General features: G+C 41.5%; 1 protein-coding gene across 1 annotated transcript; it reads right to left on the bottom strand.

Moving 5' to 3' along the window:
• Positions 1-1,909: 1,909 nt before the first annotated feature.
• On the bottom strand, positions 1,910-25,722 carry LOC118391683 (alkaline ceramidase 3-like). The gene is made up of 11 exons (XM_035783190.2): positions 25,459-25,722; positions 18,932-19,042; positions 9,677-9,729; positions 9,380-9,432; positions 8,932-9,013; positions 8,797-8,832; positions 7,712-7,770; positions 7,366-7,467; positions 7,153-7,257; positions 6,889-6,934; positions 1,910-6,778 (listed from the first exon to the last, which is right to left on the bottom strand). Exons 1-11 carry the CDS (start codon positions 25,559-25,561, stop codon positions 6,725-6,727), a joined length of 804 nt encoding a protein of 267 aa, XP_035639083.1. The 5' UTR covers positions 25,562-25,722; the 3' UTR covers positions 1,910-6,724.
• Between the last annotated feature and the right edge of the window lie 1,940 nt (positions 25,723-27,662).

Below are 27,662 nucleotides of genomic sequence, written 5' to 3'. Positions count from 1 at the left end.
AAAAGACATGTAGTTCTTGGGCTGAGTGTTAATCTGATAAAATCCCTATCTATGAAAACAAATAATCTACTGTAATTATTGAGGCAGGAAATACACACATTTCCTAAAAACCCTAGAGAACCTGCTGGGAAAATGGGATAGTGATTTTGTGTGTTTAGTGTTGAACAGCTTGTTGATTCGATGAGAAGGAGCTGGGGCAGATTAGCTGTGTTGTAATTCTTTGGTGGAACAGATCTTTTCTGACTTGCCTCTAGAGTCTAAACTGTAAAAACTTCCATATCAGTTCTGTGAACCTTTTTTAATGAGGTTTGTAGTAGAAAATAATAATAAAATGTCATGTATTTTTTGTCATCCAGTGCATTTTTCAGACTTGTCTGATCAGACTCTAACGGCATGGTGACACAAATGAAAGACTAATTGTAATGTTTTTTGGGAGATGAATCCTTCCATTAAGTGTTTGACTCTTGGATAACGCATACTTGATAAGAGAATTATGTTCTCCAGGTACATCACCCAATTTAACTATATTACTCTCAGTCTGCAAACCAGAATTTGTAAGATCCTGGTCGAATGAAACAGACGGAGGCCCAGCTAAATAGTCAAAAGGTTTATTCACACAACGTTCTAAAGTCAAGAATACAAAACAATTAATTTTATACTGACTTCTCACGCCCACACATACACACAGCCATACGCACACCCACACAAACAGACGCACATACACACATACCCACACACACATACCCACACACACATGCACACAAACAAACGCACACACATGTCCTGCTACGCACACACTGTCACGTCCAGACCTTAGTTCCTTTTGTATGTTTCTATTTTAGGTTGGTGTGTTTGGCCTGGTATGGTTCCCAATCAGAGGCAGCTGTCAATCGTTGTTTCTGATTGAGAATCATAAAGAGTCTCCCTCCTGTCCAGCGCTGCCAGAGTCTTCCTCCTGTCCAGCGCTGCCAGAGCAGCCCGTCAGTCAGGAGCTGCCAGAGCCGCCCGTCAGTCAGGAGCTGCCAGAGCCGCCCGTCAGTCAGGAGCTGCCAGAGCCGCTCTTCACTCCGGCGCTGCCGGAGTCTCGCTATCCCTTCTATTCGGGGCCCGCTGTAAGGGTCCCCAGTCCGAGGTCGGCGGTGAGGGCGCCACTCCAAAGGCACCACTTAAGTGGGCCAAGACTATGATGGAGTGGGGTCCACGTCCCGCGTCAGATAAATCATTCATGGGTGTTTCTTTAGTGATCAGTATTTTTCCGCTGTATTCATCACTAAACAAGCATAGCATGCTACTGTAGTAAATATGCTGTCTCTTTATTGGCAGTAAACCAACAGTGACGTAGCTCACTACTACTATCTGACACATCTCAAAGGTGCATGACCCAACACACTATGTCTGACTAGTTACAATTATGCTCCATTATGATAAGATATATAAAAGTGGTGGCAGACATGGTATCAAAACCATGAATCATTCATGGGTGTTTCTTTAGTGATCAGTATTTTTCCACTGTATTCATCACTAAACAAGCATAGCATGCTACTGTAGAAGCGTTGGGTGTGTTGTAAACCTGAGATGTCTTTCTGTTAACACTCCCACCCTGAGCTTGGATTATGAATAACAGGTTTTAGGTTTGAACATTTACCAACTAAACAAACTAAATATATAGACAATTGTGATTCTGTCATCCAGAATCATCAGATTGAGTATTTATGTACAACTACAGTAGCTTCTGGCTATCGATTAGATAACAGATTACATAAAACAAAAGACATATGTATTATGTAGCTATACTGGTAGATTGGAACATCAGACAAGACAGGTTAAGAATGATTATTACATGGTCTATCGCATCATCCAAAAAAAGCTATTTTCACTGGCTTTATCACTTTATCACAGTAGACAAGTGTTCCTAAAACACACAGGGGATTTTATTTAAGCAGTTTAGATTGATCGTGAACATCAAGGTCACTTGAAACAAGGCGCCTTTTATCAGTAATAACCGTCCACCTTCCAACTTTTACAAGCAGTGATTTAAGGTCATTAAATACATTGTAATTTCTAAATGACTACTTATCTCTCCTTCATATGGTGCTGCTGAACATATAAACATTATTGTAACCTAATCTAAGGTTTGAGAACAAAGACCATGCGAATGTAACCCTAATCAAAACACTGATATGCATGTGTCACAATGTCTGAGCATGTAGCAGTTCAGGTAATCCATAAGGTTAGTGGGTTCTTGTATCACACTCTGTATTCACTTCATATCTGTGTTATTCCATTACTTAAGAGACATATATATTATTCCCATACATAAGTACATTACATTTTCACATTTGAAGATCAAAGTCACATGAAGTTTCACATAGCCACATCCCCAAAATGCTGCATTGTGAGCTACAGTATTTCCCCAATATGTTTACATTTGTGACCCGTAAGAGTTAAGCAAATAAAACTGGAGGGTGTTTAGCAGGCAAACCTTTCACAGGACAGGATCCTTTGGCAAATGAACATAACCTGAAACTGAAATATGGCAATCCATGCCATCTAGTGGCCATTCGAAAAGATATGCATGAACTGAGCAGTACAGTAGATACTAACAGGTTCAAAAGTGTCATCCTTCAGGCAAATGTGTGTGGGATAATACGGGACAATGCTAATCATTTAAATATTGCAGACATGCAGATGCCTGTATTCATTGCTAAGACAAAGTATAGATATCAATTGACAAATCCATCCAAAAACAAACCACTCCAAATTATTTAGTCAGGGTCAGTGGTCAGTCAAAACACTATTTTCTCATCCCTCATTCCTTGTTTTGACAGCAACATCAAAGCTTGTGCTGATAAACACTACCATTCAAAAGTTTGGGGTCACTTAGAAATGTCCTTGTTTTTGAAAGAAAATATATTTTTTTTGTAGATTAAAATAACATCAAATTGATCAGAAATACAGTGTAGACATATACGTGTAGTTCCTCTGCCCTCTGTCCAGTGTCTGTGTTCCTTTGCCCATCTTAATATTGTCTTTTTATTGGCCAGTCTGAGATATGGCTTTTTCTTTGCAACTCTGCCTAGAAGCCAAGCATCCTGGAGTCGCCTCTTCACTGTTTTTTTTTTTCTCTTCACTGTTGACGTTGAGACTGTTGTTTTGCGGGTCATATTTAATGAAGCTTCCAGTTGAGCACTTGTGAGGCATCTGTTTCTCAAACTAGACCCTCTAATGTACTTGTCCTCTTGCTCAGTTGTGCAGAGGGGCCTCCCATTCCTCTTTCTATTCTGGTTAGAGCCAGTTTGCACTGTTCTGTGAAGGGAGTAGTACACAGCGTTGTACGAGATCTCAGTTTCTTGGCAATTTCTCACATGGAATAGCCTTCATTTCTCAGAACAAGAATAGACTAATGAGTTTCAGAAGAAAGTTATTTGTTTCTGGCCATTTTGAGTCTGTAATCGAACCCACAACTGCTGATGCTCCAGATACTCAACTAGTCTAAAGAAGGCCAGTTGTATTGCTTCTTTAATCAGCACAACAGTTTTCAGCTGTGCTAACATAATTGCAAAAATGTTTTTCTAATGATCAACTAGCCTTTTTAAAATTATAAACTTGGATTAGCTAACACAATGTGCCATTGGAACACAGGAGCGATGGTTGCTGATAATGGGCCTCTGTACGCTTATGTAGATATTCCATTTAAAAAATCTGCTGTTTCCAGCTACAATAGAACATTACAACATTAACAATGTCTACACTGTATTTCTGATCAATTTGATGTTATTTTAATGGACAAAAGATGTGTTTTTCTTTCAAAAACAAGGCCATTTCTAAGTGACCCCAAACTTTTGAACGGTAGTGTATGTATTTTAGGTAAGCCTTTATGATATTTTGCGTTGGGAAATACACTTTTTTTGTAATAGTACACATGAAAATAATGACCATGTGGAATTCCCACTATGATATAAATGGTACTGAATTTTGTGCAGTGGACCAATCCTTCGATGAAATTGTATCATATCCCTGTGATTTGTTAATAATATTAAAGTAAATCATCAAAAACACAGAGCAGAGCAACTTCAGATTTTGCAATGCAGATCCACACTTGGCATAAATCAAATATTGAAGTCAGAGTTTTCCTGTGTGACCAATCCCTTGCAGAGGAAAGAAATGGACAAGATAATTGATATCAAACCTTTTCCTGTGTCCCTGTTTCAGTCCCGTCTGTGACCTACACACTGCATCATCTAGACCAGATTCCCTCAGAGGAGGATGGATGGGTAACAAACAGTTCCCAGGTCTAAACACAACCATGACATACAGCCAGCTAATGCAGAATACCTGACGTTATTATGGTTTGTGAATATGCTAAGGTATTATATTGAATGTTAAAATAGATACTAGAGGTCGACCGATTAATCAGAATGGCCGATTAATTAGGGCCGATTTCAAGTTTTCATAACAATCGGAAATCAGTATTTTTGGACACCGATTTGGCCATTTAAAAAAAACAGTTTACACCTTTATTTAACTAGGCAAGTCAGTTAAGAACACATTCTTATTTTCAATGACAGCCTATGAACGGTGGGTTAACTGCCTTGTTCAGGGGCAGAACGATTTTTACCTTGTCAGCTCGGGGATTCAATCTTGCAACCTTACAGTTAACTAGTCCAACACTCTAACCACCTGCCTTACATTGCACTCCACGAGGAGCCTGCCTGTTACGTGAATGCAGTAAGAAGCCAAGGTAAGTTGCTAGCTAGCATTAAACTTCTTATAAAAACAATCAATCGATCATAATCACTCGTTAACTACACATGGTTGATGATATTACTAGCATTACCAGCGTGTCCTGCGTTGCATATAATCAATGCGGTGCGTATTTGTGAAAAAGGACTGTCGTTGCTCCAATGTGTACCTAACCATAAACATCAATGCCTTTCTTAAAATCAATACACAAGTATATATTTTTAAACCTGCATATTTAGTTAATATTACCAACTAACATGACTCGTTAGGAACTGTGTGACCTGGCTCGTTGCGAACTCTGTGAAGACTATTTCTTCCTAACAAAGACAGCCAACTTCGCCAAACAGGGGGATGATTTAACAAAAGCGCATTAGCGAAAAAAGCACAATCGTTGCACGACTGTACCTAACCATAAACATCAATGCCTTTCTTGAAATCAATACACGGAAGTATATATTTTTAAACCTGCATATTTAGCTAAAAGAAATTTTGTCATTTCTCTTATGTTCATTGCACGCAGAGTCAGTGTATATGCAACAGTTTGGGCCGTCTAATTTGCCAGAATTTCCCATAATTATGGCATAACATTGAAGGTTGTGCAATGTAACAGGAATATTTAGACTTACCCGTTAGATAAAATACGGAGCGGTTCAGTATTTCACTGAAAGAATAAACGTCTTGTTTTCGAGATGATAGTTTCCGAATTCGACCATTTTAATGACCAAAGGCTCGTATTTCTGTGTGTTATTATGTTATAACTAAGTCTATGATATGATAGAGCAGTCTGACTGAGCAGTGGTAGGCACCAGCAGGCTCGTAAGCATTCATTCAAACTGCACTTTTGTGCGTTTTGCCAGCAGCTCTTCGCAACGCTTCAAGCATTGAGCTGTTTATGACTTCAAGCTGATCAACTCCCGAGATTAGGCTGGTGTAACCGATGTGAAATGGCTAGCTAGTTAGCAGGGTGCGAGCTAATATCGTTTCAAACGTCACTCGCTCTGAGACTTGGAGTGGTTGTTCCCCTTGCTCTGCATGGGTAACGCTGCTTCGAGGGTGGCTGTTGTCGATGTGTTCCTGGTTCGAGCCCAGGTAGGAGCGAGGAGAGGGATGGAAGCTATACTGTTACACTGGCAATACTAAAGTGCCTATAAGAACATCCAATAGTCAAAGGTATATGAAATACAAATCGTATAGAGAAATTGTCCTATAATTCCTATAATAACTACAACATAAAACTTCTTACCTGGGAATATTGGGAATATTGAAGACTCATGTTAAAAGGAACCACATGTTCTCGTGTTCTGAGCAAGGAACTTAAACGTTAGCTTTTTTACATGGCACATATTGCACTTTTACTTTCTTCTCCAACACTTTTTTTTTTGCATTATTTAAACCAAATTGAACATGTTTCATTTAATTTGAGGCTAAATTGATTTTATTGGTGTATTATATTAAGTTAAAATAAGTGTTCATTCAGTATTGTTGTAATTGTCATTGTTACAAATTGTAAAAAATTAGCCGGCCGATTAATCGGTATCGGCTTTTTTTTGGTCCTCCAATAATCGGTATCTGCGTTGAAAAATCATAATCGGTCGACCTCTAATAGATACACTAGTATGATTTATATATATAAAAAAATTGCGGTATCCATATTCCAAGAAATATGTTAGAGTAAATTTAAACAAAATGTCACTACAACATCACCACCAAAATCTAATAATTAACTATATGTTGATAGATGAAAGTGAAAAATCTGATAATTCCATAAAGACTCTCAGTGCTATACTGTACTTGGCAAATCGTCACAGTGCAGAACCAAAGGGTCCCCGGAGTGGTAGGTTGGGGTGTAGCCTGGCTGCCCTCTGGTAGTGGGGTGCATATGTCCCATAGACAGCAGAGGGGGGTTGGTAGACTGGCAGATCAGGTCTCTGTACTGATGCCTGTTTAATGGCAGTCACCATCCTTCATGGTCCCCAGTCACTCAGCTAGTCTTTTGTGCCTCAATGTGCAACATTGGCCACACTCCACATAGGAACTGATTGAACACATTGTAGACCAGTGCTAGGTTAGTGTTGGTATTGTGGTGCCATATACACAAGCATAGGACTGGGATGTGTTGAAGAACTGGGAGGAAAGAACGCTTACCTTTACTTTTGGTCTGTGTTTGAGAAAGGTTGACCTTATCTGGAGGCTACGTGACAACAGAACATTTTAGATTTTTTTTGTGATACATTGTTGTAGGAATCATCTAATCAGTCATTACACTTAAATCATAAAATAGGCAAGATACCAGTCAATTCTTTTCATTAAACAATGACGATGTCCTTGAAGCAGCATAAATGAATTTAAGTGGGAACAAATACAAAGAGCAGACCCTATTTAAATCCTATAGATCTATTCATGGCTTACCTGAAGAGAATGTGTACGTAGGAGCCCAGGCCTGTGAGGATGTGCCACCAGGCATGGAACTGTGTCACCGCCCCAACAACAGAGGGCAGTTTCTGTCTGGTGGATCTAAAAGGAGAGTGGCGAGCAAAGAGAGAGAGTTTTACATTTTGATTCTGTCTACAAATGGATGTCCATATTCTGTTGGCAGCGTTTGTCATTTGATTGTACATTTACCTGAGTGAGTCACAGGCCAGATTATCAATGTTCCACAACATGAACCCCAGCAGAAAGACACTCAGGGAGATGTAACACAGAGGTTTGAGCCAGGGGTACACCCTGCAATGGAAACACATGGAGTCCGATGAGATGTATAAACACTGTTATAACATAGCCCTACTTTGTACTGTAGTTTCTGAAAATGTCATCCAGAATCACTAATATCAGGATACCAGCAGCATCCAGTGAGTGAGTGGCTATTAAACAATTGATGTACATTGTAAGGATAATAAATGTACTCTTGACCTCTCAGTTAATTTCCCAAACTACCGGGACACATTTCTGCTGCCACATTGCCACTTACCATGTAACTATGAAGATAGAGCGCATCACCAAGCATGCTACAAGTGCACCATACATGACCTGAGGGGTGAGGACACACAAAGAACACGCTTTGAAAAGCAACCAAATCTAGACCTGTCATATTTTACAGTAGCCTAAACCTGGTGTTTTCAGAACAGAGGTGAAATGAAGTGTATAATGCACATGTTTTCAACCAGTCTGCTCAACACTAAGGACCTTGATAGACAACACTACTGTACAGCATGTACATGTTCCAACCACCAGGTTGTGCTAAATCCATGCTCAAATAAAGACTGCTGTTTTGTGACGGTTAATGGAACATATACATTTTCCCCGTTGTTGTATTGTATCTAAATGGGTACACTGTAGCAAATCAAATACTTGCATCAGTTTGGTAAGAATCCATTTCAATAATATGCTGACATATGCTGATATAGAGCTCATGACCACCTGCCATCTAACTGTCTCCAAGGACCACAATGGAAATAAGCCTTTGGGCTTTAATGTGTTTTTATCCTCGATTATTTTTAATATATGTAATGTTGTCTACGGCTGGAGCAGCCTACTTCTTGTAATTATCTAATAAATCAATTCCATGTCCGCTAAAACTGACTGTTGTGGGCATGTTTATGGCTAAATGTGTGCCACCATGGAGTGGTGGGGTTTAGTAAGCAGAGAGGGTTCTGAAGTGTAAACAAAGGTTGCTTTGTCACGTTGTTTCTGTTGTTGTGGAGCAACACAGACGCTTCTCTAGACTCTCAATATCCACAGCCTCACTGACTATTGTGAGGTATGCTAGAGAGGAGTTTATAATACTGGACTTGTTAGATCAGACTGAGCCATAGTCAAAAGGTGTTGAGCGACATTGTCAATAGCCCAAAGTGACAATGCTGCAAAATATTAGATTCCTGAACAGAGACATTTGAACGGACATGCCACAATAGCAATCTAACTGGATCTAACAGGACCTCATGTCCGGCTGTTTCCACAGTTAGCCAGCGGCAATATGTACTAATGAAACAGTAAACTCTAAAAGCAAACAAAGAGCATGCTCACTGAAGAGCGAAAATGTACTCTCTTTCTTACCTGGTGAAAGACTGGCTCTTTCCATTGTAAATACACCTGGGGAAAAGAGATTTGAGATAGTGACATTAATCATTGACATATAGTCATGGAATGAAAAGGGACAAAACAGTTATGTGGGAAATATAAGACACTCACCACACTGACTGAGACACTGAAGATGAATAACAACATGATAGGGAATACACCCAGAGTGTTTTTTTGCTTGAAGCATTCATATCTGTAACAGAAAAAATGAATTAATTTCTCATTCCTCTAATGAAACACATATTTGTAATTATAGACATACACTATACAGTAAGGCTTTTGAGAGGGATGGAGAGCAAGATGATGAACGATGACCCAGTTAAAATGGGGGAAGTGCAAGTGGCACTGAATCAATAGACATCAACTCTGTACCATGTCATCTATAGCCATGAAAAAGGTGTGTTTTCTTGGGATAAATCAATTGTAGGATTGGATTAACTTTTCATTGATCACATGTATACTGTCCTCAAATTACTTTCAGTGGGCTTTGGGCCTGGGCTGCTCAATGGCAATGGCACTGTGAAAGTTGGAGTGTAAATTCATTATGTTGGGTACTTACAGACAGTAGACAAAGACACAGGTGCTGTAGATCATTGGCAGCTCGTCCAGCAACTGCGGGGGACAGACAGCAGAGACACAGATAGTGATGTATAATGGAATGGTCGGCGCAAACCTTACTTATAAGGAGAGTTAAAAAACAGTTTGAGCATTCTGCAGGAAATGATGAGGTGTCATTTTTTACGTCCTTAACAGCTGAAAAAGTCCATACAATTATGAGAACACAGTGATCTATGGTGGATGCATACATTATGCTGACAAATCATGATTTATTTTTAGATACTAAAAGTCAGCTCACCTGCATCTCATATTGCAGCGTCATATGGAAGCACCAGGAGCCAATGCCAACAGCTGGAACAAAAGAAGAGATCAGATCAAACAACCAGCAAGAAGCATAGACATTAAAACCCATCTTTCAAATAAAGGAAAGCATCTTGATAATGCAATTTCAGTCTAAAAAAACTCTAACTTTAAAAGACATTAGGGACAAGACTAACTTTGCCAAATCCTTGTGACTGTAAGGTTATACTATAGGTTATAAGGGTCAAAGACGAGACGTGTAAATTTGGTGTCCAAACATAAAAAGATAAATATGTATTAATATTATATTAAATCACTCAACTCTTACCCTTCTTTTGACCCAAAAATATTTGCTTTGCAAGCTTTAAAGTGTCAAAATGTCCTGCAGTGTAACTGTCCGGGTTAAAATTCTAATGACAAAAGTGTTTTTAAAATGTAGAAATTCATCCTAAAAATATAAATGAACACCCATGGCATAATTGTGTTAGTGTTTGCAACAATATATAAACTGAGCAAAAACAGAAATGTCCCTTTATCAGGACCCTGTCTTTCAAAGATAATTAGTAAAAATCCAAATAACTTCACAGATCTTCATTGTAAAGGGTTTAAACATTGTTTCCCATGCTTGTTTAATGAACCATAAACAATTAATGAACATGCACCTGTGGAACGGTCATTAAGACACTAACAGCTTACAGACGGTAGGCAATTAAGGTCACAGTTCTGAAAACTTAGGACACTAAAGAGGCCTTACTACTGACTCTGAAAAACACCAAAAGAAAGATACCCAGGGTCCCTGCTCATTTGCGTGAACGTGCCTTATAGGCTGACCACACATGTTATTCAATTATTCCACCCACACTGCTCTCGCGTGCCAACGAGCGTCTGCGTTGCCAAGTGCTAAAATAGAAATCAGTTCTATTTCTGATGCAGATCGCGCTGCAAGTTCTGCAACTCCCATCTCCTCATTGGTTTGTAGAAACAGGTACCCACCTGCCATCTCCTCATTGGTTATACCCACGTTGGTGACTGAAGACGAACGAGGTCAGTGGCGGTGAAGCACCTAATTTATGAAAGTTGCCAATCGCAATATAACGTCAAGAAGAAAAGAAAAAGCCTGGAAGGAAGAGAGATGACTAGAAACGATTCGTTTGACAGTTTTATGTGTGGAATAATTGTCGGAGAAGAGGACCTTTGGGCATTTCAGGTAAAATAACAACTACCTTGTATCCTTTTCCCTCTCGCTCTCATCCAACACTTCCCACACTGCCCCTACTCGGATGGTATCGCGCCGTCCCAACCTTCGCTCTCTCTCCCCCGCTACTCTCTCCTCTTCCATCCTATCATCTCTTCCCTCTGCTCAAACCTTCTCCAACCTATCTCCTGATTCTGCCTCCTCAACCCTCCTCTCCTCCCTTTCTGCATCCTTTGACTCTCTATGTCCCCTATCTTCCAGGCCGGCTCGGTCCTCCCCTCCCGCTCCGTGGCTCGACGACTCATTGCGAGCTCACAGAACAGGGCTCCGGGCAGCCGAGCGGAAATGGAGGAAAACTCGCCTCCCTGCGGACCTGGCATCCTTTCACTCCCTCCTCTCTACATTTTCCTCCTCTGTCTCTGCTGCTAAAGCCACTTTCTACCACTCTAAATTCCAAGCATCTGCCTCTAACCCTAGGAAGCTCTTTGCCACCTTCTCCTCCCTCCTGAATCCTCCTCCCCCCCCCTCCTCCCTCTCTGCAGATGACTTCGTCAACCATTTTGAAAAGAAGGTCGACGACATCCGATCCTCGTTTGCTAAGTCAAACGACACCGCTGGTCCTGCTCACACTGCCCTACCCTGTGCTCTGACCTCTTTCTCCCTCTCTCTCCAGATGAAATCTCGCGTCTTGTGACGGCCGGCCGCCCAACAACCTGCCCGCTTGACCCTATCCCCTCCTCTCTTCTCCAGACCATTTCCGGAGACCTTCTCCCTTACCTCACCTCGCTCATCAACTCATCCCTGACCGCTGGCTACGTCCCTTCCGTCTTCAAGAGAGCGAGAGTTGCACCCCTTCTGAAAAAACCTACACTCGATCCCTCCGATGTCAACAACTACAGACCAGTATCCCTTCTTTCTTTTCTCTCCAAAACTCTTGAACGTGCCGTCCTTGGCCAGCTCTCCCGCCATCTCTCTCTGAATGACCTTCTTGATCCAAATCAGTCAGGTTTCAAGACTAGCCATTCAACTGAGACTGCTCTTCTCTGTATCACGGAGGCGCTCCGCACTGCTAAAGCTAACTCTCTCTCCTCTGCTCTCATCCTTCTAGACCTATCGGCTGCCTTCGATACTGTGAACCATCAGATCCTCCTCTCCACCCTCTCCGAGTTGGGCATTTCCGGCGCGGCCCACGCTTGGATTGCGTCCTACCTGACAGGTCGCTCCTACCAGGTGGCGTGGCGAGAATCTGTCTCCTCACCATGCGCTCTCACCACTGGTGTCCCCCAGGGCTCTGTTCTAGGCCCTCTCCTATTCTCGCTATACACCAAGTCACTTGGCTCTGTCATAACCTCACATGGTCTCTCCTATCATTGCTATGCAGACGACACACAATTCATCTTCTCCTTTCCCCCTTCTGATGACCAGGTGGCGAATCGCATCTCTGCATGTCTGGCAGACATATCAGTGTGGATGACGGATCACCACCTCAAGCTGAACCTCGGCAAGACGGAGCTGCTCTTCCTCCCGGGGAAGGACTGCCCGTTCCATGATCTCGCCATCACGGTTGACAACTCCATTGTGTCCTCCTCCCAGAGCGCTAAGAACCTTGGCGTGATCCTGGACAACACCCTGTCGTTCTCAACTAACATCAAGGCGGTGGCCCGTTCCTGTAGGTTCATGCTCTACAACATCCGCAGAGTACGACCCTGCCTCACACAGGAAGCGGCGCAGGTCCTAATCCAGGCACTTGTCATCTCCCGTCTGGATTACTGCAACTCGCTGTTGGCTGGGCTCCCTTCCTGTGCCATTAAACCCCTACAACTCATCCAGAACGCTGCAGCCCGTCCGGTGTTCAACCTTCCCAAGTTCTCTCACGTCACCCCGCTCCTCCGCTCTCTCCACTGGCTTCCAGTTGAAGCTCGCATCCGCTACAAGACCATGGTGCTTGCCTACGGAGCTGTGAGGGGAACGGCACCTCAGTACCTCCAGGCTCTGATCAGGCCCTACACCCAAACAAGGGCACTGCATTCATCCACCTCTGGCCTGCTCGCCTCCCTACCACTGAGGAAGTACAGTTCCCGCTCAGCCCAGTCAAAACTGTTCGCTGCTCTGGCCCCCCAATGGTGGAACAAACTCCCTCACGACGCCAGGACAGCGGAGTCAATCACCACCTTCCGGAGACACCTGCAACCCCACCTCTTTAAGGAATACCTAGGATAGGATAAAGTAATCCTTCTCACCCCCCGCCTTAAAAGATTTAGATGCACTATTGTAAAGTGGCTGTTCCACTGGATGTCATAAGGTGAATGCACCAATTTGTAAGTCGCTCTGGATAAGAGCGTCTGCTAAATGACTTAAATGTAAATGTATATCCCAGGACAAATTAGCTAGCAACATCAAGCTAGCTAAATAGGACAAATTAGCTAGGAAGAGCAAGCCATAAATGTTTAATACTTTTTGATCTGTCCCCAAATTAATGTAATTGGTTCAGAGTTTGTTTTGATATTTTAACCTGCGTGTCGTGATTGCGTTTGGTGTGGGGGAACAAAATACATTTATGCACGATGGCGCACGATGGCGCATGCGCGCAGCAGGTTTGGGTTCCGTGTTAGGCATGCTGCAAGGAGGCATGGGGACTGCAGATGTGGCAAGGGCAATAAATTGCAATGTCCGTACTGTGAGACGCCTAAGACAGGGAGACAGGGAGACAGGACGGACAGCTGATCGTCCTCGCAGTGGCGTATAACAACACCTGCACAGGAACGGTACATCCGAACATCACACCTGCGAGACAGATACAGGATGGCAACAACAACTGCCCGAGTTACACCAGGAACGCACAATCCCTCCATCAGTGCTCAGACTGTCCGCAATAGGCTGAGAGAGGCTCTACTGAGGGCTTGTAGGCCTGTTGTAAGGCAGGTCCTCACCAGACATCACTGGCGGCAATGTCGCCTATGGGCACAAACCCACCGTCGCTGGACCAGACAGGACTGGCAAAAAGTGCTCTTCACTGAGCGTTAAACCGAGGCCTGCACTCTGGAGTGGGATCGATTTGGAGGTGGAGGGTCTGTCATGGTCTGGGGCAGTGTGTCACAGCATCATCGGACTGAGCTTGTTGTCATTGCAAGCAATCTCAAAGCTGTGCATTACAGGGAAGACATCCTCCTCCCTCATGTGGTACCCTTCCTGCAAGCTCATCCTGACATGACCCTCCAGCATGACAATGCCACCAGTCATACTGCTCATTCTGTGCGTGATTTCCTGCAAGACAGGAATGTCAGTGTTCTGCCATGGCCAGCGAAGAGCCCGGATCTCAATCCCATTGAGCACGTCTGGGACCTTGATCGGAGGGTGAGGACAAGGGCCATTCCCCCAGAAATTTCCGGGAACTTGCAGGTACCTTGGTGGAAGAGTGGGGTAACAATCTCACAGCAAGAACTGGCAAATCTGGTGCTATGAGGAAGAGATGCACCTCAGTACTTAATGCAGCTGGTGGCCACACCAGCCACTTTACACTTTACTGTTACTTTTAATTTGGACCCCCCTTGTTCAGGGACACATTTTTCCATTTCTGTTAGTCACATGACTGTGGAACTTGTTCAGTTTATGTATCAGTTCTTGAATCTTGTTATGTTCATACAAATATTTACACATGTTAAGTTTTCTGAAAATAAACGCAGTTGATAGTGAGAGGACGTTTCTTTTTTTCTGAATTTAGAATAATGGGTGACATACTGTATCTAAAAAAATATTTTATAATTTGAATAACTTTTGTCTGGACTTTGGCGCTTCATCAATGTCATTCAGTATAATAAAGGTAAAAATACATTTTAAAGCATATCACATGATGGTAATCATGTGACAGTGTGTGACATCACAAAGAAGACACCTTGAAGACCCTTTATCAATGTGATTTGGTGAGTAAATCTCTGAAATATTTGATGATTTCACCTCTTCACCCTCTAGTAACCTTTTTAACAAAAACACATATCCTTCAGTACAACACAAAAAAAAGCTATATATTAAATATGAAAAGTAAGGATAATCTTTATTGGTCAAGGTTTATATAGATAGCCAATGAACTGCCTGTTAAATATGCTTATGTATGAAATGCGTCCTTCAGTATCATGCTTTTGTCCTTCAGCACAACAAAAGTTTAATGTTATACCACAATGTCACCCGTTATGCTGAATGACAGTTCCTATGTTATCCCATGTTTTCACTAGTTTACAACATTTAATCATGCAATTCATATTTACTTGTTGTATGAATAATGAATATTCTCATTTTAAACTATTTCATGGCATTTGATGGTATTTCAAGGCACATTATCTTTATAATATAGATGCCACCGTATAATAAGGAGAGGGCTGCACGGCATAGACAAAATATTCACGCAGATCCAGTTGCTAGGGAGGAAAGACTAGCAAGGTATTGTTTTCATGGTTTCATGCTACTGTCAGCAACATAATAGGATAATAGGATGTAAAGCTGGGTGGATAACACTTAACATTAAATTGCACTATTACACTGTAGTTAATGTTTAATTGCACTGCAATTAAGGTATTTTTTAATTATTTTTTTTCACCTTTATTTAACCAGGTAGGCTAGTTGAGAACAAGTTCTCATTTGCAACTGCGACCTGGCCAAGATAAAGCATAGCAGTGTGAACAGACAACACAGAGTTACACATGGAGTAAACAATTAACAAGTCAATAACGCAGTAGAAAAAAGGGGAGTCTATATACATTGTGTGCAAAAGGCATGAGGAGGTAGGCGAATAATTACAATTTTGCAGATTAACACTGGAGTGATAAATGATCAGATGGTCATGTACAGGTAGAGATATTGGTGTGTAAAAGAGCAGAAAAGTAAATAAATAAAAACAGTATGGGGATGAGGTAGGTGAAAATGGGTGGGCTATTTACCAATAGACTATGTACAGCTGCAGCGATCGGTTAGCTGCTCAGATAGCAGATGTTTGAAGTTGGTGAGGGAGATAAAAGTCTCCAACTTCAGCGATTTTTGCAATTCGTTCCAGTCACAGGCAGCAGAGTACTGGAACGAAAGGCGGCCAAATGAGGTGTTGGCTTTAGGGATGATCAGTGAGATACACCTGCTGGAGCGCGTGCTACGGATGGGTGTTGCCATCGTGACCAGTGAACTGAGATAAGGCGGAGCTTTACCTAGCATGGACTTGTAGATGACCTGGAGCCAGTGGGTCTGGCAACGAATATGTAGCGAGGGCCAGCCGACTAGAGCATACAAGTCGCAGTGGTGGGTGGTATAAGGTTCACTGTGATAAACTGCATCCAGTTTGCTGAGTAGATTGTTGGAAGCAATTTTGTAGATGACATCGCCGAAGTCGAGGATCGGTAGGATAGTCAGTTTTACTAGGGTAAGTTTGGCGGCGTGAGTGAAGGAGGCCTTGTTGCGGAATAGAAAGCCGACTCTTGATTTGATTTGGATTTGATATGAGTCTGGAAGGAGAGTTTACAGTCTAGCCAGACACCTAGGTACTTATAGATGTCCACATATTCAAAGTCGGAACCATCCAGGGTATTGATGCTAGTCGGGCATGCGGGTGCAGGCAGCGATCGGTTGAAAAGCATGCATTTGGTTTTACTAGCGTTTAAGAGCAGTTGGAGGCCACGGAAGGAGTGTTGTATGGCATTGAAACTCGTTTGGAGGTTAGATAGCACAGAGTCCAAGGACGGGCCGGAAGTATATAGAATGGTGTCGTCTGCGTAGAGGTGGATCAGGGAATCGCCCGCAGCAAGAGCAAAATCATTGATATATACAGAGAAAAGAGTTGGCCCGAGAATTGAACCCTGTGGCACCCCCATAGAGACTGCCAGAGGACCGGACAACATGCCCTCCGATTTGACACACTGAACTCTGTCTGCAAAGTAATTGGTGAACCAGGCAAGGCAGTCATCCGAAAAACCGAGGCTACTGAGTCTGCCGATAAGAATATGGTGATTGAAAGAGTCGAAAGCCTTGGCAAGGTTGATGAAGACGGCTGCACAGTACTGTCTTTTATCGATGGCGGTTATGATATCGTTTAGTACCTTGAGTGTGACTGAGGTGCACCCGTGACCGGCTCGGAAACCAGATTGTACAGCGGAGAAGGTACGGTGGGATTCGAGATGGTCAGTGACCACCGTATAACTGATGGATTATATCAGTTAATAACAATGCATAATTACAACATTAACTATCTTATAATAATTGTGTAATAATGCAACTTTACGCAACGTAAAATGTTGCCGCAGGCTCAAATTATAGTAAAGTGATTATTATTAACATTAGCAATCAAATAGTAACAAAACATGTTTGAGAGATAAAGGGAGAGGGAGTTTATTTAACTTTTTTAAACTACAATTAATAGACTACTAATAACATCTAATGGATGTGAATTCTATTCTGTGCCAGTGTCATTACTATTACATTTTTGTTTTTTAGCTATCAGAAAGAAAGAAGGATGTCAATCCTGATCATCCACCGATCCATGCAATGACACAATCTGATGCTGAAAAAGGGGGGAAAATGGAGATTAAATCTGAGGAGGCACCGTGAAGAAAATCAAACAAATGAATATGGTGATGAACTTAACTCCAGTATCCACTGAATAAACTATTTTGAGCAGCCCCCTGAACAATTTGTACTAGTAAAACATTAATCCTATGTGAATTAAATTGTACCTCATGTGTCAGTTGAACTATGTTGCATAGTATGGGATATTTCTCTCTCTCTCTCTCTATAATGGAAGTGATCAAAGTTCAGCTGGCCTGCACATTTTAAACATCTTATCCTGTTTTTTACACAGTTTTATAACTTAAAAATCGTTACAAGAAAATACTATTGCTGCTACTCATAATAGTTCATATGATCATTATTGTTATTGCTGAAGGAATGCCTTTTAATCAATATTCGTGGGCCGTAGCGATATGTGTCATTCAGGGTAAGAAAATATTGTCATACAGTATAACAGCAGTATTTTCTATTAAAATACAATAACTTTGTTTTGTTGACTCAGAGTGAAAAAACAAATCTCAAAAGATGAATGATATTTTCATAGATTTTAGCATTTTCTTCAGTGTAAGGCAGGAAGTTTTTGTAAAAACCTTTGAATTGTACCCGTGACACATCAAATATGTGTGTATTCAACATAAAAGAATGTCATTTTTTCTGGGTAGTTATATTTCTGCCAGTCTAAGCATGGACATATAACCTTGTGATTATGAAAAATGGGCATAATTATTATTTTTTTTTTTAAACACTTGTGTTATACTGAATTACATTTTACTAAGGTACATTCATATGAATCACAAAAAAAAGTATTGGCTTTATTTTATATCTAATATAAGGGCATAGGTGACACTCCAACGAACATAATAAAGCATTTTAGGGAATTGTAATTGCTGTTTTCTTTTTTTACTACTTTGAAAACCGTATACATCTTTGACTCATATATGTATTATCAGATATGAGTCAATCATGCTAATAATTCCAGATCCCTATGGAACACTTAAATCTGGAGGCAAAAGAAACCTGTTTAGGCAAGAGCCTGGCTAGCGGAGTAGAACACTTGAAAAAGAAAAGGAGAACGTCTCGACAGACAAGCTGTCTTCATCAGGGTACAATGACAAACACTTAGGGTCACTCGTTTATATAGTTTCAAAGGACACACAGGTGTCTGTAATCATGGCCGGGTGTGGCCTGATTTAATTGGTTAATGTACAGATATAAATAGAACATATAAAAAGCATGAATGGATAACATACGTTCATAGATACAACTAGGTTACATAGGCCTACAAATTGTAAATGTTTGTAGGCCTATGTAGCGAAATTTGATCTACGAGTGTATGTTATCCATTCATGCTTTTTATATGTTCGATTTATATCTGAATACAGCACCTTGGGGCGTGCACACCCGGCCATGATTACATACAGACACCTGTAATTATACCCTGATGAAACATTGGTTATTAAATTATTGCAACTGAGATCCTAGCGTGTGTGCGACTTTCCTTGTCTATGGAACACTTACCTGCCAGTCCAAGGAAGGAGTAGACGTAGCGGTACTCTAGGCCGTCTTTATACGTCTGGATGGCACCGTAGATAGGAGGCAGGATCATAATCAGGTTACTGACAGTGTTCCCTGTACAACAAGATAAAAGACAGAGCAACTGTCAGCGGAAGACAATACAACATGTACTGTATGACAGCAAACAACAAACACAGTCATTTGGTGTATATGACTAGTGTCTCTTAGCAGACAGAAAACAAGGTTTTAGAGAAAGAATTGTGTTTACATTCTGTAAGCAAGATTTAGACTGGTAAATTTAGTTTAATTTAGTCATTCATTTAAAGATTTCAACACACCCAGTGATGGTTAGTGATCAAGTTAGGAACAATCAAACCATTTAACATATAGACTGATGGGAAATGGACATGCTAATGATTAGAATGGTGCTTAATGGGACTTATACAGCATGCAAGAGGTAAAACACTAAAAGAGCTCCCTGGCTAACTCAGTTCTTTGTTCCTCCTGCATCCAGAGCTTGAAGCCTAGTCTCGGAAATCTCAGACGTGGCGCATTGTTTACATTGTGGGAGGCAACCCGTCTGCCAACACTCTTAGAAAAAAAGAGTTCCAAAAAAGTTCTTCAGCTATCCCCATAGGATAATACTTTTTTGGTTTCAGGAAGAACTCTTGGGTTCCATGTAGAACACTCTGGGAAAGGGTTCTACATGGAACCCAATAAGGTTCTACCTGGAACCAAACAGGATCATCAAAGGGTTCTCCTATGGGGACAGCAAAATAACCCTTTTAGGTTCTGGATAGCACCTTTAAGGGAGCTTTGCTGCTCTATTGTATGTGTTGCTTGCGCTGTTGGACACAAAAGAAAAGGATTCTTAAAATAATATTCTTACAGATCTAGGTACAAGAATCAGGAATGTACCGTTGAAGTCGGAAGTTTTCATACACTTATGTTGGAGTCATTAAAACTTGTTTTTCAACCACTCCACAAATTTCTTGTTAATTAACTAACTATAGTTTTGTCAAGTCAGTTAGGACATCTACTTTGTGCATGACACAAGTCATTTTTACAACTATTGTTTACAGACAGAATATTTCACTTAAAATTCACAGTATTACAATTCCAGTGGGTCAGAAGTTTACATACACTAAGTTGACTGTCCCTTTAAACAGTTTGGAAAATTATGTCATGGCTTTAGAAGCTTCTGATAGGCTAATTGACATCATTTGAGACAATTGGAGGTGTACCTGTGGATGTATTTCAAGGCCTACCTTCAAACTCAGTACTCTTTTTGCTTGACATCATGGGAATATCAAAATAAATCAGCCAAGACCTCAGAAAAACAATTGTAGACCTCCACAAGTCTGGTTCATCCTTGGGAGCAATTTCCAAACACCTGAAGGTACCACGTTCATCTGTACAAACAATAGTACGCAAGTATAAACACCATACTATGCAGCCATCATACCACTCAGGAAGGAGACGCGTTCTGTCTCCTAGAGAGGAACGTACTTTGATGCAAAAAGTGCAAATCAATCCAAGAACAACAGCAAAGGACCTTGTGGAGATGCTGGAGGAAACAGGTACAAATGTATCTATATCCACAGTAAAATGAGTCCTATATAAACATAACCTGAAAGGCCGCTCAGCAAGGAAGCCACTTCTCCAAAACTGCCATAAAAAAGCCAGACTATGGTTTGCAACTGCACATGGGGACAAAGGTTGTATTTATTGGACAAATGTCCTCTGATCTGATGAAACAAAAAAAGAACTGTTTGGGCATAATGACCATCGTTATGTTTGGAGGAAAATGGGGGAGGCTTGCAAGCCAAAGAACACCATCCCAACCGTGAAGCACGGGGGTGGCAGCATCATGTTGTGGGGGTGCTTTGCTGCAGGAAGGACTGGTGCACTTCACAAAATAGATGGCATCATGAGGCGGGAAAATGATGTAGATATAATGAAGCAACATGTCAAGACATCAGTCAGGAAGTTATAGCTTGGTCGCAAGCATACTTCCAAAGTTGTGTCAAAGGGGCTTAAGGACAACAAAGTCAAGGTATTGGAGTGGCCATCACAAATCCCTGACCTCAATCCTATAGAATATGTGTGGGCAGAACTTTAAAAGTGTGTGTGAGCAAGGAGGCCTACAAACCTGACTCAATTACACCAGCTCTGTCAGGAGGAATGGGACAATCAACCAACTTATTGTGGGAAGCTTGTGGAAGGCTACCCAAAACATTTGACCCAAGTTAAACCATTTAAAGGCAGTGCTACCAAATACTAATTGAGTGTATGTAAACATCTGACTGACTGGGAATGTGATCAAAGATATAAAAGCTGAAATAAATCATTTTCTACTATTATTCTGACAAATTTCAGTTGGACCTTGTGTGTAATTGACCAATAAAGTGATTGTAATCTTAATCTTGTGTTGTACATTAGGCTGACTGACTTCAGATCAAATAACAGCAGGTGCTGTATTCAGTCAAATGCCAGGAACATTCCTGTTTACGTTTCCGTACGTTGAATTTAGCAAACATGAGGAGAATCTCCTGTTTAACGTACTCTGACCTACCCTGTTTAACGTACTCTGACCTACTATTGCTCTCCTCTGCTGAGGTTTTGAAATCTGAGCTCTAGCACACACACAATAGCACAAACATTGTGGTGGCCTCTTTCTTTGTCGGTCTTCCACATAAAATTTACAGGACATTGCACATTCTAGGCCTTTTATTCTACAATTTAGGACCCATTTAAAAGCCAAACCAACCATTGACTCTCATCACAGACAACTTTAGCATTTTAGCTAATTATCAACTTTTCAAACGCTTACAATTTTTTCTACTTTGCAACTACTTAGTATGTTAGCTAACCCTTCCCCTAACCCAAACCTTAACCATTTGAGATAACCCTTCCCCTAACCCCTAGCCAACATTAGCCAGCTAGCTAACGTTAGCCACCTAGCTAAAATGTATAACATTGTTTGTTTTGAAAATGTGTAACATATCATCCGAAATGGGTGCTTGACATCCAAAATAATACATACCATAATAATACATACCTGCTCTTTAATAACTTGTTACTTTTATTTCTTATTCTTATATGTATTTTTTAAAATTGCATTGGTGGTTAGGGGCTCATAAGTAAGCATATCACTGTAAGGTGATTCGGCGCATGTGACTAATTTGACTATTGTGACTAATACAATTTGATTTGATTTGAAACGTAACATCATACTAAATGGAGTATCTCGGATTTACGTACAGAATAATAAAAAGTGCTCTGAGACCAGGTTGCAGTAACGCTTGACATTTTTTAATTTTTAATTTCACCATTATTTAACCAGGTAGGCCAGTTGAGAACAAGTTCTCATTTACAACTGCGACCTGGCCAGGAAAAAGCAAAGCAGTGCGACAAAAACAACAACAGAGTTACACATAAACAAACATACAGTTAATAACACAATAGATACATCTATGTACAGTGTGTGCAAATGTAGAAGAGTAGAGAGGTAAGGCAATAAATAGGCCATAGAGGCGAAATCATTTAAATTTAGCATTAACACTGGAGTGATAAATGTGCAGATGGTCATGTGCAAGTAGAGATACTGGGGTGCAAAAGAGCAAGAGGATAAATAACAATATGGGGATGAGATAGTTGGGTGTGCTATTTACAGATTGGCTGTGTACAGGTGCAGTGGTCGGTAAAATACTCTGACAGCTGACGCTTAAAGTTAGAGAGAGAGATATAAGACTCCAGCTTCAGTGATTTTTGCAATTCGTTCCAGTCATTGGCAGCAGATAACTGGAAGGAAAGGCGGCCAAAGTAAGTGTTGTCTTTGGGGATGACCAGTGAAATATGCCTGCTGGAGCGAGTACTACGGGTGGATGTTGCTATGGTAACCAGTGAGCTGAGATAAGGCGGGGCTTTACCTAGCAAAGACTTATAGATGACCTGGAGCCAGTAGGTTTGGCGACAAATATGTAGTGAGGGCCAGTCAACGAGAACATACAGGTCGCAGTGGTGGGTAGTATATTGGGCTTTGGTGACAAAACAGATGGCACTGTGATAGACTACATCCAGTTTGATGAGTAGAGTGCTGGAGGCTATTTTGTAAATGACATCGCTGAAGTCAGGGATCGGTAGGATAGTCCGTTTTACGAGGGTTTGTTTGGCAGCATGAGTGAAGGAGGCTTTGTTGCGAAAAAGGAAGCCGATTCTAGATTTAATTTTGGATTGGAGATGCGTAATGTGAGTTTGGAAGGAGAGTTTGAGAGTTTGTCCACATATTCTAAGTCAGAACTGTCGAGAGTAGTGACGCTAGTCAGGTGGATGGGTGCGGGCAACAATCGGTTGAAGAGCATGCATTTAGTTTTACTAGCATTTAAGAGCAGTTGGAGGCCGCGGAAGTAGTGTTGTATGGCATTGAAGCTCGTTTGGAGGTTTGTTTAACAGAGTGTCCAAAGAAGGGCCAGATGTATACAGAATGGTGTCATTTGCGTAGAGGTGGATCAGAGAATCACCAGCAGCAAGAGCGACATCGTTGATGTATACAGAAAAAAGAGTCTGCCCGAGGATCGAACCCTGTGACACCCCGATAGAGACTGCCAGAGGTCCGGACAACAGGCCCTCCGATTTGACACACTATCGGAGAAGTAGTTGGTGAACCAGGCGAGGCAGTCATTTGAGAAACCGAGACTATTGAGTCTGCCGATAAGAATGCGGTGATTGACCGAGTCGAAAGCCTTAGCCAGGTCGATGAAGACGGCTGCACAGTACTGTCTTTTATCGTTGGCGGTTATGATATCGACCTTGACCGTAGCTGAGGTGCACCCATGACCAGCTCGGAAACCATAGCGGAGAAGATACGGTGGGATTCGAAATGGCCGGTGATCTGTTTGTTTAGTTGGCTTTCGAAGATTTTAGAAAGGCAGGCTAGGATGGATATAGGTCTATAACAGTTTGGGTCTAGAGTGTCACCCCCTTTGAAGAGGGGGATGAACGCGACAGCTTTTCAATCTTTGTGGATCTCAGGCGATACGAAAGAGAGGTTGAACAGGCTAGGAATAGGGGTTGCAAAAATGTTGGCAGATAATTTTAGAAAGAGAGGGTCCAGATTGTCTAGCCCAGCTGATTTGTAGGAAACCAGATTTTGCAGCTCTTTCAGAACATCAGCTGTCTGGATTTGGGTGAAGGAGAAGTGGGGGAGGGGGGCTTTGGCAGGTTGCTGCAGGGGATGCTGAGCTGTTGGCCGGGGTAGGGGTACCCAGGTGGAAAGCATGGCCAGCTGTAGAAAAAATGCTTATTGAAATGATCGATTATCGTAGATTTACCGGTGGTGACAGTGTTTCCTTGCCTCAGTGCAGTGGGCAGCTGGGAGGAGGTGCTCTTATTCTCCATGGACTTTACAGTGTCCCAAAACCTTTTGGAATTAGTGCTACAGGATGCAAATTTCTGTTTGAAAAAGCTAGCCATGGCTCATTTACATGGTCACTTTAGTAATACTGTGTTACTACACATTTATAAGAACAATGTAAGTGTTCTGTTATCAGTTCCCAGTTCGATGGCTTTTTTTCTTCATATGATGCATCATGCATATAAATAGTCATTCAACCCAGTGTTTTCACCTTCCTGTGGTCATGAAGGAGAAAAGACGAGGGAGGGGTGTTGGGTCAATCAGTGTAATCTGAGTCGCGTGTAAATCAGAGAGAGAGAAAGGTAAAAGAGCAGTAGTCCAACACAATTAACTATGACCCACTTGACATAGTTCCACTTTAAGTACAATGTTGCATCATGAGGTGCCATTTGTAGCCAGATCAGACCTTCGTGCATTTTGGCAAAATTCCATGAACAGGTCAATGGGCGTTGTATCCTCAGAAAGCCTCGTGCTGCCTGCTGCACTCATATTTTTTTTATCGCTCTCATGTATCATTCAGAAAGGTTTGCAAAAGAACGAAAGCCGAGTAGCCAGTTTTTTTTTTATCTTGGAATTGAACTCTTAGTCTTCAGGTTAATTATCATTAATATAAAACACGTTGCGGGTGTCTATGTGAGAGGCTGTGCTGTCCCAGTATGAAGCTGAAGCTGTCTTGTAGCGACTTTAATGTGCGGTAAATTTTACGCACCAGTGAATCAATGTATAGCTAGCTCATTGATATAACGTTAACTAGATAGCCTATTACAGTAATCGCAACGGCGCTTGAAAGGGCAGTGCTGCAGCTGCAAGTGAAGTTCTGAGTCATCAGCAGGTTTGCGTCGTGGCATCGCACACGCAACTTACTTACCGGTATAAAACATCACCGATAAAATGTATCAGTTATAGTTATAGGTCTATTAAGATAAAATATAAGAGCACCTTGATCTACTGACGCGAGCGTAAGGGAATGTCGTTGTCACCACCAGGCTCGTTGTCATGATGTTTACCTATTCCGAGACGGCCTTCTGCAAGGATCCACATCCGTGTTTATTGCATTCGTTTTCGTGTCCTAAAACTCCAGTTTAGCCATACGCATGGTGTCAGATGTACTTACAGAATTCTGCGATGTAGAAAGAGACGACATAATTCTCCTCACACCAATCCAGCGTTGAGGTTGGTCGCCCCCAATATCCCAGTCTGTCTGTTGAGGGAGCCATGATGGAAAAAACGAACGGTAGAGCTGTGTGTGTGAGGGAGGAGTGCAGAATCTTTAGTAGCCTACTAATGGATTAATGACTGAGAGGCTCCCTCCATTCCCTCAATTACAGTTAACCTGAGCACAGTTGAGGTTTGGTTTGGCAGGTTACTGCAGAAACATGCCTACAGGCACCACAGTATTTCCTTACTGCATATTTAGTTGGAAAATAAATGTATCAAAGGAATAGCCCACTTTCTGGTACTAAATGTATTAATATGTTATTACTGTGTAATTATAATTTTACCATGTATCTTTTTTTAATCTGGTGATTTATATACAATTTTCTTGAAGAATATAACTTAAAATTCCTCAAGGGCTTCGGTCAACTGTCATCCTCATCAGAACCCAAAATATGCTTGTTTTACTTTGTTAGTAAACAATGCAGGCCTTACTTACTGTAAACACACACTGTATAGCCTCAAAACATGGTTAAAACTATCATTTTTATATTATTGACGGTCCGTCCTTGCATCCATAGCTGTCTATGAATTTGAAAGTGGTTACATTTTATTTATTGGGAAATATACACTGGTTTGTTCCTGACAAAGGGTTAGAGGACCCGTACAAATAGAGGATGCAGGAAGCTGTGACATACTAGCCAGTATGGGGTGGCAGGGTAGCCTAGTGGTTAGAGTGTTGGACTAGTAACCGGAAGGTTGCAAGTTCAAACCCCTGAGCTGACAAGGTACAATGCCTCTGTTGCTCTGCCCCTGAACAGGCAGTTAACCCACTGTTCCTAGGTCGTCATTGAAAATAAGAATTTGTTCTTAACTGACTTGCCTAGTACAATTTAAAAAAATAAAATAATAATACCAGTTTACAGATAGTTTATTACATTGAGATGACAAGGGTAGCGACATTGTTTTGTGTGGTAAGGCATCTAGCTATTCTGTAAACAGAACAGTTATACAAATAATAGCCTAAGCTGGAAACAAAATTCTTAAATTCTCTAAGATCATTATAACACTTTGCCAGTGGTCATAGTGTCACTGAGGATATTGTTTTGCTTATGCATGTGTAAAATATTACTGTTCTCAGATTTTTTTATTAATCGATTTTACATTTTTTATTATTGTATTTTTTTTTGCAAAACGCAATATAAACTTGGCAAAAAAAGAAACTGACCTTTTTCAGGCCCCTGTCTTTCAAAGATAATCTGAAAAAATCCAAATATCTTCACAGATTTTAACTGTAAAGGGTTTAAACATGGTTTCCCATGCTAAGGTCACAGTTATGAAAACTTAGCACACTAAAGAGGCCTTTCTACTGACTCTGAAAAACACCAAAAGAAAGATGCCCAGGGTCCCTGCTCATCTGCGTGAACGTGATTTAGGCATGCTCAAGGAGGCATGAGGACTGCAGATGTGGCCATGGCAATAAATTGCCATGTCCGTACTGTGAGACGCCTAAGACAGCGCTACAGGGAGACAGGACGGACAGCTGATCGTCCTCGCAGTGGCAGACCACGTGTAAAAACACCTGCACAGGATTGGTACATCCAAAAATCACACCAGCAGGACAGATACTGGATGGCAACAACTGCCCAAATTACACCAGGAATGCACAATTCCTCCATCACTGCTCAGACTGTCCGTAATAGGCTGAGAGAGGCTGGACTGAGGGCTTCTAGGCCTCCAGTAAGGCAGTTCCTCACCAGACATCACCAGCAATGTCGTCCCACAAACCCACCGTCGCTGGACCAGACATGACTGTCAGAAAGTGCCCTTCTCTGACGAGTCGTGGTTATGTCTCACCAGGTGTGATGGTCGGATTCGCAATTTTCGTTGAAGGAATGAGCGCTACACCGAGGCCTATACTCTGGAGCGGGATCGATTGGGAGGTGGAGGGTTTATAGCCATTGTTTATCTGGAATGAAATGTTTGTATCTTGTATATTTTACTGTGCTATGTGGTTATCTCATCTAGCTATCTTAAGGTGAATGCACTTACTGCAAATTGATCTGGATAAGGCCATCTGCTAAATGACTAAAATCTCAAATGTAAATGTTTTACATACATATACAGTATACAGTGCATTCGGAAAGTATTCAGATCACCTGA

Source organism: Oncorhynchus keta, chromosome 12 (genome assembly GCF_023373465.1).
Source record: "Oncorhynchus keta strain PuntledgeMale-10-30-2019 chromosome 12, Oket_V2, whole genome shotgun sequence".
Taxonomy (NCBI): domain Eukaryota; kingdom Metazoa; phylum Chordata; class Actinopteri; order Salmoniformes; family Salmonidae; genus Oncorhynchus; species Oncorhynchus keta.
This window is presented reverse-complemented; position numbering and strand designations above follow the sequence as displayed.

Excerpts from the sequence above, each read along its gene's own strand:
- LOC118391683 (XM_035783190.2), bottom strand. The coding sequence starts at position 25,561 with ATGGCTCCCTCAACAGACAGACTGGGATATTGGGGGCGACCAACCTCA. Across the intron at positions 19,043-25,458 it reads TTTCTACATCGCAGAATTCT|GGAACACTGTCAGTAACCTG; the intron begins GTAAGTACATCT and ends CTTGTTGTACAG. Across the intron at positions 6,779-6,888 it reads AACACAGACCAAAAGTAAAG|TTCCTATGTGGAGTGTGGCC; the intron begins GTAAGCGTTCTT and ends GTGTTCAATCAG.